The following is a 15,497-nucleotide window of genomic DNA, read 5'->3' as shown; positions in this document are numbered from 1 at the left end:
CTCATATTGCACATCCAAACCTTCATTATCTGAGCCGCTTCTCTTCACAAGGTTTGCAAGGGTGCTGGAGCCTATCCCAGCTGTCTTCGTGCAGTTGACAGGGTACACCCTGAACTGGTTGCCAGCCGATCGCAGGGCACACAAAGAAAAATATTGTCCGCTCACAATCACACCTACGGGTCAAATTAGAGAGTTTAATCAACCTACTATACACATTTTTGGAATGTAGAGGAAACCGAAGTGCAGTCATGGGGAAAACATGCAAAGTCCTCACAGGAAGGCCGGAATCAAATCCTGCACCTCTCAACTATGAGGCCAGCGTGCTAACCAGTCGGTGACCGAGCCGCCCTCACATTGCAACACATGTACAAGCCAGATGCTCAGGAGAATGAAATTGTGCCCAAATGAACGGACATGGAGTGGAGACTAGACTCAGCGTGACTGGAAAAATGGTTTGATATATAGGCTGGTGTTATTAGCTTTGCGTTATTGTTTTAAATTTGATGCGCTAATGTGCTGTAAATGATGCACGGTGAGATTAGGTTAATTTATTCTGCTTGTACTGAGACCACACATTATAGTGGGTTGGTTTCCTGTGTTAATTGGTGAGGTTTTTAAGGTATACATACACACTTTCTGTTCAACTCACTACTTAACACCTGCACACTTGTTCTCCTTGGCTCCTTGAATGCACATCACAGCCGTTCGTCACACACAATCTGTCAATACACCACACATTTTTCAAAATGGATTGTAATCGCACCTCTTTTTACAAAATCTTTATCATAAGCAAAACGGTTGAGAAAGTAAAGATCTTCGAAGTGCATTTTTCAAAGAACACCCGTTGAAACTGGCTTGAAATTCCCTCTCTTTGCAAGAATGAAATTGGTCCATTTATGTGCCCTTTTTTTATTTTGGCAAACAGATGCTTCCCAGAATGCGAACAATGCATCGCCACATAGCGCAGAGAAATTTCGCTGAAGTCGGCAAAAACAACGTCTGTTGAGCAGCTCACCGGACAATAAGCAATGCATTACAATGGCGACTGGTAACACGTCATTATGCAAGTGACATAATTCCCGAAAAATATTGGAGATTGCCAAACAAAAGCATTTTCGTTGTTAGGGCTTTGCTAAGAGTCTAACTATGTCTCTAGGACATTTGCGTTTAAAAAATAATAATATTTTCAAAATAGATGTATTACTCAAAATACAGTTGGTCAGATTCCCTCAAACAAGGTCTTTAAGTCCAACACAAGTCCCAACTTCAATGGAATTCGGTTCGTGACATTTATGTATTTATTTATTTTGCATTGTCTGCATTTCATATATTTTGTTCTTGTACTTATTGGACAGTCTAATGTTATTGTTAATGTTAACAGTAATTGCACAAACGTTTCTTTTGGACAATAGAGGAGCTCGGCCGTCTTTGTGGTTATCAACTACGTTACCCATAATCCTCATCAGAAAAACAGGAAGCATCTTGGCACGTGTGTTGTCATGGCGGGCAAAGCGGTAAAGATGGTCGGTTCAGCAAGGGACTCTAGTAGCAGCGACGACGAAGAGCTCAAACGATGTCAAGAAGCAGTTTGGGATACACGAAAAATTGGGACCGGAGGTAATTTATTTTCTTTTTTAGTTAAGCCTGACAGCAATACAAATGGTAACCAGATTTCAATGCGACAGAAACATAAAGTACCCCCTTTGCTTAATGTGCTCAAATCACAGTTGACTTGAAAATCACTGCCACGGATTCAAATTTTGGTTGCGAAACTAACGTCATTATATTTGTGTAATTGAAGAGCAAGTTTTTCAACATATTTATCTGCCCATGCCCTTTCTATTTCTAGAAAATGGCAATCAAAAACAGTCAAAACGGTAAGTTAATCAATCGTCAAACCTGTGTCCACTGTGTCCTTTATAGTAAAATCATTGCATGCATGTTTATTGGCTGACTTTCCTCAATCACAATATATTACGGTACATAGTAATAGACGATGAAAACTGCTTGCCTAGACACTCCTCAAGATGATACATTATTTAAGGAACAGTTGTACCCATTGCTTTAAAGGGACACTTTTATGAGCTTAACATTGGCACTTTTATAATAGGTTTGCATTGAAAAATTACATCAGTACTAAAACTCATCCGACCTCGGCTAGTTATTTTTTCAGATTTCAGCGTTGATGTCACAGCAGGAAGTTAAGCAGGGTAATATTGCTTGAATTGTAAGTTCTGTTGACGCCACCAAAATGCAAATGCACACTACTACTCTTGTCCACTTAAACCTGTGAAAAGTGTGTGGTGCCAACAGTGCTCACTGGGCTATGTAGTATAGCCAGAGAGTATGAATATCACAAAGCACAAGACAGGAATAGAATGAGTAGGTAATGTGGGCTAATGTGAAGTCCCAGCACATTGTACAAAGTCCCAGAACACTAGAGGCTGAAAGCTGCTGGTACTGTGTATTGGTGCGTAGTAACAGTCTGATTATATATGATGATGACTATTGTAATGTTGTGATGTAGTGTTGTAGTTGCTGACCATGACCATGATGGCAATGAGCTCCAAGTCACCCAGGGGTTTCAAACTCATGTTGCCAAAAAGTTGGGACAATTTCTTGACAGGTAACCCAATGGTACATTTTTACTCTCAAACATTAATCAATAAAGTATATTAACAATTTCAATCCACTTAGTCGCTTGACGGAAATCCAGACTGACGTATCAATCTGTAAGACTCCAGCAAAATGTGTAGATGATGAAGGTAGATCTCCTCTCCTCTTATCATTCTTGCATGCTTTCCATTTTCTGTATCTTACTGAACTTTCTGTTACGTTTTTCTTTCAGGTTTCCTTTTGTTCTCTACTTCAGTCCCAGGACAGCCAGCTAATGATCCTCCTTCTGCTGTACGACGAAGACCTATTCCCAGCTCAAGGTTTGTATTAAGCTGTCATTGAAAGGACACTGTATATTTTGTAGCCAGACATTTTCTTGCCAATTGAGTGAAGAAATAAGAAGACTGAATTTAGAGTGGCACCTCCAGTTGTAAGCCCATTAAATATGGCTATATAGCTAACATTTTCAGGAATAGCACGCCTCTAAAATCGCACAAATATTCAGGATTCATGCACATCACAAAATGCCTTAACTTTAAGAGCGTGACATCAGAGGAGAAATTTGGCTGAATTCAATGCAGCAAGAGGCCAGTGTTCCCGTACACTGCGTCACTTGTTGTGGAAGCTAAAGGTAAATGTTATTGTTCTTGCATATTACTATGAAAAGGGGCTGACTTGTTTTTAACTGGGAATGACAGTTCAGAATGTTCAATAATGGAATAGTGTTGGCACCTCAGTCACTCATCTGATTCCGTCATTATTCAAATTTTAATTTTAGTTGTTTAGTCCTTTGTGTTATTTTATACTTTTGTTAACTTGTTTTCACATGTATGATATGCATTTTCTTTTGTTAGTGTGCGCCCCATGATGTTCTGAAATTAGTTTTCAAATCCCCCAAATCGGCGTCCTACAATGAATTGTATGCAACTCTAGAGGTTCCAGTGAAGATGGTCCCAAGACTGTTAATGGTTAACCAGGAGAGGCCTTTTAGTCTCGATAAAACAACTGTGATGTGATGCATTTTTTTTTTTCATGCGTAGGAGCAATAGAGGTGTGGTACTGTTTGTTTGGTGGGAGTCTGATGCACAACTGTGATGGATGCCAAGGGGGCCTGTCGAACACGGAAGGGGGAGCAATGCCAGGGCACAAGCAGTCGTGAATTTATTTTCCTGTTAGGCTCATTAGTTGTAGAACGTAACCTCACATTAGTCGAATTTCATGGATGCTGTAAAGAGCAAATGAGAAAGAGTCTTGGGTAAATCTGCGAAGGAAGGACAATGCTGAGGAGGTGGTATTGCAGTGATGTCTTGTGAGATAGAAAAGGGAATTGACTGAGTTCTGCTTCCTAATAACAATTTACACTGTTTTTGGTCCAGTGACAGCGACAGTGAGATGGAAACGAGGCTGAAAGAGGCAGCTGTGCCGTTGAACGATCTCTTACCCTCATCATCACTCATTTCCTCCCCAACGGCAACAACGCCTCCCCAATTGGCAAAGAAAAAGAAGAAATTATCTGAGACAGAAGAGGACAATGTTACTAAGAAGGAAAAAAAGAGAAGGAGGAAGCGGGCTGAAGATTCAGGAAGCAAGCGTGAGCAATGCGAAGCATCTCTTTGTACTCAAAACAACGGTGAGCACGCAGGTTCAAAGAAGGAACATCACAAAGTTAAACGGAAAAAGAAAGTGGCAGAATGTGACTGATGGGCACTAGAATGAAAATGCTGCTTTCTATTAAGGCAAGATGTAAAAAAAAAATGGATGAAAACAAATTCAAGAAACTGGTCCCAAGTTTAGAATCAGAGTCAATATATGAATGTAAAATCATGCCTTTTAATACTATTGCTCTCAGTTTGTCACAAAAGATGTTCAAAGTGTGTTTATAAAATGCATATAATATGAAGTTCACATTTTAACCGAGTATACAATTTACCAAGATTGTTAAAAAAAAAAAGTATTTAAATAAAATGCATTTTGTTGGAAAATTTGCTGATTTTATTTTTTTCTGTAAAAAGCAATTGATCCTTGTTCACATTACATACAGCAAACATCTTGCGGTCCTTTCCTCAGAACCAGAATTCCTCTCCGAACAGCTCCTTGGCCACGTTGGTGTTGGGCGGGGGCATTGCTGGAGCACAGCACTACTGTGCTGGAGAGACCATTTGTGCCGGAATGTAAGAGCTAATGTCTGTTGGTGAAGGGGACAGGAGGTGAGACTGGTGGCTGTCTGTTGTCTGGGAAGCAGTATACATCTCTGGGCTCTGGCTTGATGCTGTTGACAAAACATTACAATTCTCTTTTATGTTGGTGGCAATTTTACACATGCAGTATGAAATACAATAATATCCATCCATCTATTAGCCTGGATGGAGCCTATCCTAGCTGTCTTTGGGCAGTAGGCGGGGGAAATACAATAATAGTACCGTAATAATAAAAAGACGATCAACTGTCCCAGCCTTACTCTGACCACTGACTAGTAGCAGTAACCCGATAAGGTGAGTGGAAAACTGATATGATGTTCTTGTATTCATAATAAGCCTCACAGTTCTCCAGCTTTGTGTAACATGCATTTTGAGTTGTGTCGTAGCAAATCATGACTACGCCTCTGTTAGAATAGCAATTACAGGCCAGAGATTGCATGACTGCGTACCTGCTACAGGTGTGTGAGCCTGTAGGTGCAGAGAATTTTCCTGCAGTGAAGGATCTGTTTGCTCTTCTGGATCTGCTGCTAGAATCTATCCAAAAAGATAATAGTCGTATTTGAGAAATTCCATTCCACGGGGATCATTCATGATGTGTTGACGTGTACTCCAGGGAGGTCACCTGTCTGACTGATGCGAGGCTGGTTAGTGTGCCCAGACTGCTGCTGTCAGTGATGACCATGGCTTGAGACAGCAGATTGGATGAAGGATACTGAGGCGAATCACTCTTGTTATACACTGCAAATAAGAGCAGATTGAAGTGCCACTTTTCCCAAACTGTACCGAATCGTACATATTGCTGTATTCTTACTGTGACTTGGTAGCTGTGCCATGGTAGCCATAAATGGACTTGCCCCCATGTGACTTTGGAGATGCTGTGCCATTGGTTGCTGGGCGTGAAGCTGCTGCTGAAATGAGATTGGCTGGAGAGTGGTGAAACCGCCTCCCATGTTGTTTATGACAGGTACCGTTTGAGGTTGCGTTGAAGCTAGACCTGAGAATGGATAGATGTGAGGTTAAAAAAAAAAAAAGAGAAAGTCATTCGAAACTTAAAATGTTCCAGGTTACCAATGAGAAGTGAGGACTCTCCGAGACTCATGACGCTGGGCAGGGAGGCCATAATGAGACCCTGTGAGGATGCAGGGGACGAGGACAAACTGTGCAATGAGGTCAGAGTGCTTACAGGCGGCAGTGGGCCTCCACTGGAAACCTAAAACCAGATGGCAACATGATCATGATGGCCCCCAATTAGTCAGAAATATCAGGGGTTGGGGCAAAGAACACGACCTCACCAGTTTGGGATGGTGGCTCTCAAGGAGTGTGTGGCTTGGTTCCAACTGGACAGGACTGGCCACAAGACGCCCGACACTCTCTCCTCCACTACCTCTGGCTGAGTTCAGGGTCTCACATTGGATTTGATGGCTGTATTTGGCACCTGGAATGCAACAGAAAATCACCAACCATAACCAAACACCTTTTGTCAATCCGTCACACGTGCTTTCTATACCGAATGGCCATTTGAATAGAGCACTGTGAGAAAGACAATGAGACAAATACTCATTTACAGAAAATATTTCATAGCTGAATGTTGAAGGTTATTACTGAGCTCTGGACTTGAAGAAAGGTTGGGGTTTGTAGAAGAAACCGAGTGGCTGGGGAAAGGCCCGTCAAGAGCCAGTTTATGCCGGAAGGCCTCCTCTTTTCGACGGTTTGCAAACCAGTTGTACACCCTGACCTCAGTGACCAGGTTGGAGCCCAAGCCAGCAAGTTGTGAAGGAGACACCCCCCTCTGCAAACACTCTGCCCTGGGAGGGAAAAAGAAATAAGTCAAGTCAAACATTTTGTTGCCAATAATATGTTCTATGTGCCCACAGTAGTCTCAACATGGTATTCCGATTAATATTGCAATTGGGAGGAGAAAAATCCACCTTTTTTTATCCATCTCACGGGCGGTCATTTTGCGTTTTATTGCCACGTCCTGTCGACTGAAAATGACATCACAGTGTTGCAGGGCTCAGGTAACGACTGTCACTGCTCGCCTGTTTTCTGAGATCGGTCATGTGACATTCGCAAGCTGAGCCCTGAAGTCATTTTCAGTCGAGGACAGAAAGCAGGGCGGTCACTATCCAAATTGGGACCCAAGGCACAATTTAATTTGCGTGTCACCCTAAATGTCCATTTGTCATGGCCTGAAAATATCTGTCAGTGTTTGGGTTAAGTTGTTAAACTACTGGCGGGGATGCACAGCACATAAAAAAGAGTGAGAGAGAGAGTCTTGACTTCCTCTTTAATGCAATGTTGAATGTGATGAAAATATACCCTTGCGCTTACAGAACAGATTAAATGACACCATCAAGTAAATCGAGGATATAAACACTTGTGTATCCCACCTGTTACACTCCTCCACTAAGCCTTCTCTCTCCTCCTTGCTGGGGTTTTTTTGTCGTTCGTAGGCATGGAAAAGGATCTGTAGGGAAGCAGGACCCCATTTGAATCTATTCCTGCGACCCTTCCTGGAGTCCTCACCTGGCTCCTCCATTGACGAGAGGCCATGTTTGGCATTGGTGAATTCTAGCAGGTAATCGTCACATACGTTTATTTTACCACTCAGAGAGAATTTGAAATCCGACATTATGACTCGTCCAGCTCTCCAGCTGCTTGCATACTCACGCTGGCTGATTTCACACTGCTTCTTGACGTACCAGCTGTACAGTGCAGCTCGCTTCTGGTTTTTCATAGGCGTGCCTTTGTTGAGATGCTGGGAGAGGTGCGATTGATTGAGGCCTGTGGACTCAACCACTTCTCTCTGAGGGAGATTGTGTTGCTGCATGTAGCTTTTCACCATTTTCGCAACATGCCATGGGTCCTCCCTGTTGGAACCACACATACAAACAATGAGTTGGAATTTAGAACTTGGTGAAATTGACTTGTCACCAGTCAATTACGGGGCACATGTATAACTATTCACAATCACACCTAGGGACCATTTAGAGCACCGTGGAAAACTACGGCGCGGGGGCCACATGTGGCCCGTTAAGCGTTTTAATCCGGCCCGACAAACTTGAAAAAAATTAAACGATGTTTTATTTTCTAAATATTGTGGTGTATCAAAGACATATATATTTTGGTGTAATGCTTTTGTTCACTTTCATTTAAAATTAAATGTTTTTTTTTCTCAGATGAGGTAGTTACCAAAACACTCCATCCATCCGTCCGGCCCCTCAAATTTTAGAACCTACTGTGCCCCCCCAATCAAAAAGTTTGCCCACCCCTGATTTAGAGTCTTCGATTGATGTGATTGAACACATTTTTGTTGAAGGAAACCCTCGCAAGCACACAGAGAATTAGAAGACTCCACACAGTAGGAGCTACGATTTGTATCCAGAACCTCACAACTACTGAGGGATTATGTTCTTACACCCTTTCCATGCTTTTAATATGTTTATCATTGAAATATTGATGAGTTATATAGAAGAATAGTTAGTTATAGTTATAATGGCTGTACTGAATGGAAATTATACTTTACTTTTCGTTTACTGATCTAAGGTCACAATTAGATTTGCAGCTTTCCTTATATAATGACAGTGTAACAGTAAAGTTTTGCTCAAAATGTGATTGGTTCTTCCTTCACCAATGTGACTGTTATGAAAAAGGTCATTTATCTAACAATGGCAGGAACTTAAGAATACGGGATACTCGCATCAGTTTTTTTGTTTCAAATAAGAAATGCTGCAGTGCAGTTTTTCAGCAATGGAAACAACCTCCAAAACATACTGTATAATGTAATTGTGAGCATATATATTTCTTACAGTGCCATTTCATTTTGACAATTTGCTTTATAGTCTTTGTAATGACAAAATTTCTGATACCGCTGTTGTTTAGTTTGTCTTTAGATTGTGACTTACTGATTGAGTATTTCTGCGTTTTTACTTTATTTGCCTTATATTTTTAAAGTATGGATAAGCAATTCACAAAATGGAATCAATGGATGGATGACTCTGAAATATTGTTGAAGGTTGTTGCTTTATTTTGCATGAATACTGAGGATCTATAGACTTAAACAGAGAGAGAATTTGATTCTTGCAACAGCTGTCAGACGTGATCACTTGGAAAGAAGTGTCCAGGAGCATTATTGACAGAGGGAGATAAGAGAAAAGCACACAGGAGCAAAGTCCAACTGCTTCAGATCAGTGACGAAAACGCCTACAAAATACAGAGCAATGGAAAGCCTTATTTAAAAGTTGCTATAGAGAAATAGATGAAAAATGTACAATTAACACCAACACAAAAATCAGTGGCACCCAATTTAATGTTCATTTGACGGGAAAATGTATTGTCAACAATCCACCTTTAAATGATTAGAAAATGCCGTATTTCAAGCAGATACCATATTAAAAATCAGTTATTCAAACGTAAGATACCTCACGTGTCGTTATGCAAACATTGACTTAGGACCAGCCCTTCTCCATTAATCTTCACCTACATATGCGTGTAGCTTATTTATTAAGAAATGGCCACAGAATAATGATGGGGGTGGGTAATTAGTAACTAGCAAAGGAGGAACCCTCTTTAAATTGGCTTCAGATGCCAGAGTGAGACAGACGGGCAGGAGAAGGAGGGAGCATTTGGGAAGAGAGGGGAACCAAGCTTGGGAGGTGTCCCATAATGAATGTTTGCAGGTTAAATTCTCAGATAAAAAGCAAGGGCAGTAAACGCGGCATCAAGGTGGTGCTCACCAATTTCTTATTTTACTCATTGGCAGGAATAAACTTTCAATACTGGAATGGATCGACTTACTGCAGGAGCCGTTCCACTTCAGCCCTCAGTTTGGCCGCCTCCTCAAGAGGAAGCTTCTCTAAATCTCGGAATATCGGTGGTGGGTAATCCATTTCTCCCTCCTCGGAACTCTCCCCGTCCCCCCTCTCTCCCTTGTCTGCTCCGTTGGCCCTGTCTCGCTCCAGTTCACCCATTGCGTGGATCAAGACATCCCGGGACAGGCCCGACTCCAGCAGGGCCCAGACCAGCTGTTCCTGAAGGGCCGTCAGACGGCTCGACCTCGCCATGGCAGCCCTTTCCTCACCCTCCATTACTCTGATGCCTTACCTGCTCCCGCTTTGCAAACAAACTCCCTGCTCTCATGTGCCGGTTACACACTCACAGCTTGGCCAGATGGACAAAGATGGGTGCCATCTTATTTGTAATCCCTCTCCAAAAAAAAAAACAACTGATACTTTCTTTTTCTTTATGTTTACTTTCCTCTCAATTAATCCCGATCCGCCGGGTTTTAGCTCTCCACCTGCTGTTTAGCTTTCAAAGGTCAATTTTCTTTTTTTTTTTAGCCTTCTTCCTCTTCACCGCCCCCCACTCCACCCCCCGCCTTGAACTTTGTCCCCTCTCCCTCATTCCCAGTGACCAAAGTGCACTTAACAAACTATTAGTTCAAAGGGAAAAACAACAATGATAGTCTCCAGAAAAAAAATTAAGAGGCAACAGAACCCATCTCAATGTATCAAAGTCATATAACAATCCGTTCCTGTGTTTTTACCAATCAAGATAAATTGCGTAACACACCATTATTAATTTATTTGCAATGAATTTTCAAATGTTACTATGATAGTTGTGGAAAAAGTTTGCATCTTGCAGTTTAAAGACATTTGAGCCAGCAGATTTGACCAGTCCTGGTCGTCACTAGAGGGCGCTGTTGAGCCATTTTTGCATGTCTTGAATGTTAAGCACGGGTGTCTCAAACCCCAGTTCTCGATGGTCGCTTTTCTGCGTGTTTTAGATGTTTCTGTCCTCAAACACAACCGATTTTTAATGTTCAGTTCATCAGCAAGCTCTACAGGAGCAAGATAGCGAAAGCGGCCCTCGAGGAGCGGAGTTTGAGACCCCTCGTAGCACATCATATCTACTTTATGTTTTCACTTTCACATACCGTTGTGCTGTTAAATTTACTCGGCCTGACGGAATTAGTAAAATGTGTAACGGTGCCACTCTTTAAGGACAACACGAGGGGTAAGGAAAAACACATCTATCTTAGTTTTAACTGTATTCCAATTAAAATAAAAGCCATTTCAGACTACTGTAGCACAATGAGTACATAAAACATGGCAATAGATAAATATCATGTGCCCCGTTCAATCATCAGTCACATATTCCCTAAAAATGCCAATACTTCACAAATTGTGTAGAGTTTTGCAAATATAAGAGCACAATTAGCGCCTGAAATAATCCCATTACTTTTGCCAACAATTTTCTCCTTCGTTTTATAATTGTGAATTTTGTGGCAATGTATCATAAATTTACTTATATTTGATTATGTAAAACAAATTTTCTTTTACATTCTTCACATACTGTACCTTCATGTTATGTTTTTTGCACTGCTATTGCCATTGATACCCAACATTGTCACTTTTCATTTTATTTTTTTTCTAAAACAATCATAATAGGCTTGGTCACACCGTCAACTTGTTTCTGTGTTTTTCTTGGCAATGAGATTCCTTTTTTAGTTGCAGACTATCTCACTTTGTGGCCAAATCAGATGATGTGATTTCCAAATTTAAAATGTCATAATTTTTGGACTCATCAGTCTGCCAAAGAAAGTGTACAAGTCAGAAGCAGCGTGGAAGAAAAGGAGGACAAATGGAACGGGAGAATGCCTTTGAGAGTTAACGAATCTTTCTTGTTCTTTCAGTGTGAAACACTCACTTTTTGTGCTTCGATCACCTTATACCATTCTCAGGTTCAGCCCATCAGCACCTTTTTGTGTGGAGCTTCTGTTACCCCACCCCACCCTTGGGAAAATGGCATTATACTGTATTTGGATGGGTAACAGAGCTCTCTCTATCTTTCCGAGATATGCCACTGACCTGTAATTAAGTCTCATTGTTGCTTTACAGAGGGAACTCCACACCAAAGCGGACAGAGGGAAGTGTGTGTGTGTGTGTATTCCTGACATTTTAGGCACTGCTTTGACGAATTCTCAAGCCCACAAGTTGGGTTAATCATGAGTGGCCACATGCCACACACATATATGTGCTCGCATTTTCCTGAGCCGAAAGCAGGACTGATTGGTAACGCAATCCACACTGTCCATCTCTCATTAGACTTAACAAGCTGCTTCTGTGTACTCACTGCTAACTCTCTTCTGTCACCACATCCTCCAAGCCCCCCATCACCCCACCCCCACACCCACTATTCAACCCCATTGATCATGCATGCAGAAATGTAACCACCCCTTCATTCATGTCCAAATAGCCCTTGTCCCACTTCCAGAGCTTCATCTCCTGTGAAGGGCAGGCAAGTTAGCAGACTGGATACTGTGCACCATAGCAAGACCATAAAACAAATGATCTACTTGTACATCCTAAAATATACACTTTATGGCTGCTAAAGAAGAATACATACAGTTCATCTACACTCACACTTAGCTATATGCAAAATGTACTCCAGAGGTTGAGCTTCTATTTATTGATTTATTTATTTATTTTTATTAACAGAACCACATGCACCTTGCCCCCAGCATGTCAAAGCTGCCATTGTCTTTGCGTAAATTACTTGGGCTATTGATTGGTTTTAACATTGGTTACCAGGTCACATGTAGCAGTGTTGAGAAGATTAGCTGGAGCTGGCTTTGGCACTAATTAAATACTTAAAGTCCGGCAGTGAGTGAGCACAGCACACAGGCCTCCTGTTAGAGAACACTGCATCAGCTGGTTGGCAGCATTTGGGGAGTATTAAAATTTCGAACTTGAGGCTGACTAAAACCTTGAAATGTTTTCTTCCCAGAAATATCCTTAAAAAGCCCTCCTCTTGATGCACTCAATCTGATCTACCACGGGATTCTCAGAAATACCTGAGAAGTGAGTCTGAACTGTCAGCACCCCAAAGAAACTACTAAGGGACATTTGATTTTTGTCAAATAAAAATTCACAATTTATTTAAGTGAACTGCAGCAGTTAATAATCATAATAATAAGAATGCATCAGATTTAAATTGTGTTTTTCTTTTGAACAATTGGTCACTAAAAGTGCTCACAATGGGCACATTAATTATGCACTTGCACAGTGCCAGTTAGAGTAATGTTTTATTTCAAATTTAATTTCATTACAAGTAACTAAAGTTGCATATGTGTGAAATGTATTGACCCCTTCTTAATTCGAATTCTGGAGTCACAAGCTTAACCTGAGGCTTCATGATCAGAATGTAGCTTCACAAAATCGCGTTATACCTCCTGTAACAGAAAAACTGTTATCGAAACCAAAATATCGTAAAGTTCATTGCGAGGCATCAACATATGGTTGGAAGTTTACACGTTGTGCCTTCACAATAAAGACTAATTCCCCTGCTGGGTGAGTGCCTGAGTGAACTGAACCCACATTGCCTGCACTGAACCAAGTCAAGGGAACGTACGGGCAAACATTTGCACTCAATTGTCATACAATCAAACTAGTGAATCTATTACAACTTTCAACGCAAAATCTATTCACTACAGTTTAGCAATGCGCAATCATTATCTAATAAGATGTCGTGAGTATATAAAACTTTAAATAAAACACATTGTACACAATAAATTTCTTAGAGGACATTTTACCCTAAAAAAGACTATCTTTGGTACCAGTTAACAGAGTAAAATTTGAGAGTAAATGACTCAGTGTAAAATTTACTCTGAGAATTTTATGCTGAATATTTGACTCTCAAATTTGACTATGTTTACTGGGAACAAATATAGCCTTTACAGAGAAAATGTACTCTACAAAATTCAGAGTTGCTTGTTATTTGTAGACAAACTCCATTGTCTTTTTCTGGTATCAGTGTTATGTAATCGCATGGTCAGCGGCGAACAAATGTGAGTGTTTTCTAAGGCAGTGAATGTTGCGTTCACGTCAGAGTTCATCAGGGTTTATGCAATGTCGCAAATATTCGCAAGACGTTCGCCAATAGTTTTAACGATGTTTCCTGTGACAAGAAAAGTACAGGCGCACGTCTGCCAAACGTCTGATGAACATTTGACGAATATTTGCCACCTTATAGAAACACCTACGTTGACGTGCAGTTTTTCTACCTTCGCCACAGTTGGAAATGTTCACCTCTCAGTGGGTAAGGGGCTGTAGAGCTATGCAATTATGAGGCCACTGTGAAAGCAGCAAATAAATCCCCTCGCGACGAGCCAGCCAGCTACAAGAGTTGTCCGACTTAACCTTTCAATGGCGAGTTTTTTTTTTTTTTAAATTCCCCTTCTTACAGGGGGAAAGTCCGATGAATTCACATGTGAATATTTATCATGTACACTAAAAAAATGGGGAGTGATATTTAGTTTAAGTTTTTTCATTCAGACATTCTAAGTAAATTTTACAAGAAGCATTTTTTAGTAAATTTCACTAGTTTATTGAATTTAAAAAAAGCCACTCAAGGGAAGTTACCTTTTTCTTTTTCACATAGCTCATTTGATACACAAGATTACTCAATGTGATTGCGGATTGAACCGGAAACCTCCAGATTCGGTGAATGGATGCTCTACACCTGAGTTATGGTTCTGCAGCTTGGGGGAAGTATATTGCTCCAAAAGGAGGCCAAAAATGTTTTGCTAGGATTCCGAGGTTTGCACCTGACACCAATAATATACTAACAGACCATTGCTGTGGCATGGCTCAGGTGTAGAGTGGCTGTTTCCCAACCTTGAGTTTATGGGTTTGATCCTCTACCGCTTTGAGCTCCTTGGTATATGCAATGCGTGTACAAAAACGTAAAGTAGGTTCAACATTGGAGTGACTTTTTAAATTGAATGAACTTGTAAAATCTACTAAAAAAACCTTGTAAAATTTACTTAGAATTTCTGAGTGAAAAAAGTTACCTCCAAACTGGATGGATGGGGAACAACATCTGATCTCCGTGCAGGAGAGTGAAACACTGAGAACAGCTCAGATCCTGCGCAAAACACTCGAGTGCCCAGGCCTCTGGTAGAGGATTAAAGCTTGAAGGAGACACCACCCAAGTGGAAAGGGAAACTAACTATTCAACACTGTGTAATTATGTTCCAAAGTGTTATGCATGTAAGCTTCAAGTTAAATAAAAATCTGAGGTTTGAGACTTTTTTTTTTGCATGTGTTGTTCCTCTCACTATGGACATTATTTGGAGGGAGTCCTATTGGGAACCTGTAGAGAGATCAGGAGTGTGGCAGTATACCTCAGCAGTATTGAGGAGTGGGTACTTACTTAGAAAAAAAAAAACTGTGTGCATGATTTGAAGCATTATTCTGAGTAATTTGGCAAAGAAAATAGTGTTATATTGCCGTTTTGTACAATATCATAGAAGCTGATGTAATTGTTGTTAAAAATATACAATCTAAGTTTTGATTTAATTCTTTATTTATGAAAATGAACAAAATGAGTGCATGCTTAATAACTTGGAACTCAGTGTAATAATGTTATAGGTTGGTGTTGATAATTCATATTATTCAGTGGCTGGCTGTGCATTTAAGTGCCCGGGCCTTCAGTGGGGATTTACCTGACTTAATCCAATTCGTAATACCACCACTTTCATTCACCAAGCATAGAAACCATTTAATATGCGACTAATTCTTGGCTGTGACGTGTGACCCTCATGAGGATAAAAGGTATGGAAAATTAATGGATAAATGGTATAACACTGCACAACAATCATACAGTATAACATCACACATC

General features: G+C 40.7%; 2 protein-coding genes across 3 annotated transcripts; one reads left to right on the top strand and one right to left on the bottom strand.

Moving 5' to 3' along the window:
• The first annotated feature begins 1,475 nt into the window (after nt 1-1,475).
• Nucleotides 1,476-4,598, top strand: c1h12orf43 (chromosome 1 C12orf43 homolog). Its single transcript, XM_088300311.1, has 6 exons — nt 1,476-1,617; nt 1,850-1,877; nt 2,528-2,626; nt 2,698-2,765; nt 2,849-2,936; nt 3,993-4,598. The coding sequence occupies exons 1-6, from the start codon at nt 1,500-1,502 to the stop codon at nt 4,315-4,317; spliced, it is 726 nt and encodes a 241-aa protein (XP_088156437.1). The 5' UTR covers nt 1,476-1,499; the 3' UTR covers nt 4,318-4,598.
• Nucleotides 4,431-10,118, bottom strand: hnf1a (HNF1 homeobox a). Of its 2 annotated transcripts, XM_088300267.1 has the most exons (10): nt 9,612-10,118; nt 7,485-7,684; nt 7,205-7,385; nt 6,417-6,619; nt 6,107-6,249; nt 5,883-6,024; nt 5,626-5,808; nt 5,437-5,552; nt 5,264-5,348; nt 4,431-4,885 (listed from the first exon to the last, which is right to left on the bottom strand). In XM_088300267.1, exons 1-10 carry the CDS (start codon nt 9,899-9,901, stop codon nt 4,755-4,757), a joined length of 1,674 nt encoding a protein of 557 aa, XP_088156393.1. In that variant the 5' UTR covers nt 9,902-10,118; the 3' UTR covers nt 4,431-4,754. The 2 variants fall into 2 exon arrangements, with proteins under 2 accessions (XP_088156393.1, XP_088156384.1); XM_088300258.1 differs by having other exon boundaries at nt 7,205-7,684.
• Between the last annotated feature and the right edge of the window lie 5,379 nt (nt 10,119-15,497).

This window comes from Idiotropiscis lumnitzeri, chromosome 1 (assembly GCF_059441095.1).
Source record: "Idiotropiscis lumnitzeri isolate Australia: NSW breed Sydney's pygmy pipehorse chromosome 1, RoL_Ilum_1.0, whole genome shotgun sequence".
Classification (NCBI taxonomy): domain Eukaryota; kingdom Metazoa; phylum Chordata; class Actinopteri; order Syngnathiformes; family Syngnathidae; genus Idiotropiscis; species Idiotropiscis lumnitzeri.
The sequence above is the reverse complement of the archived record's forward strand: the minus strand, read 5'-3'. Positions and strand labels throughout refer to the sequence as shown.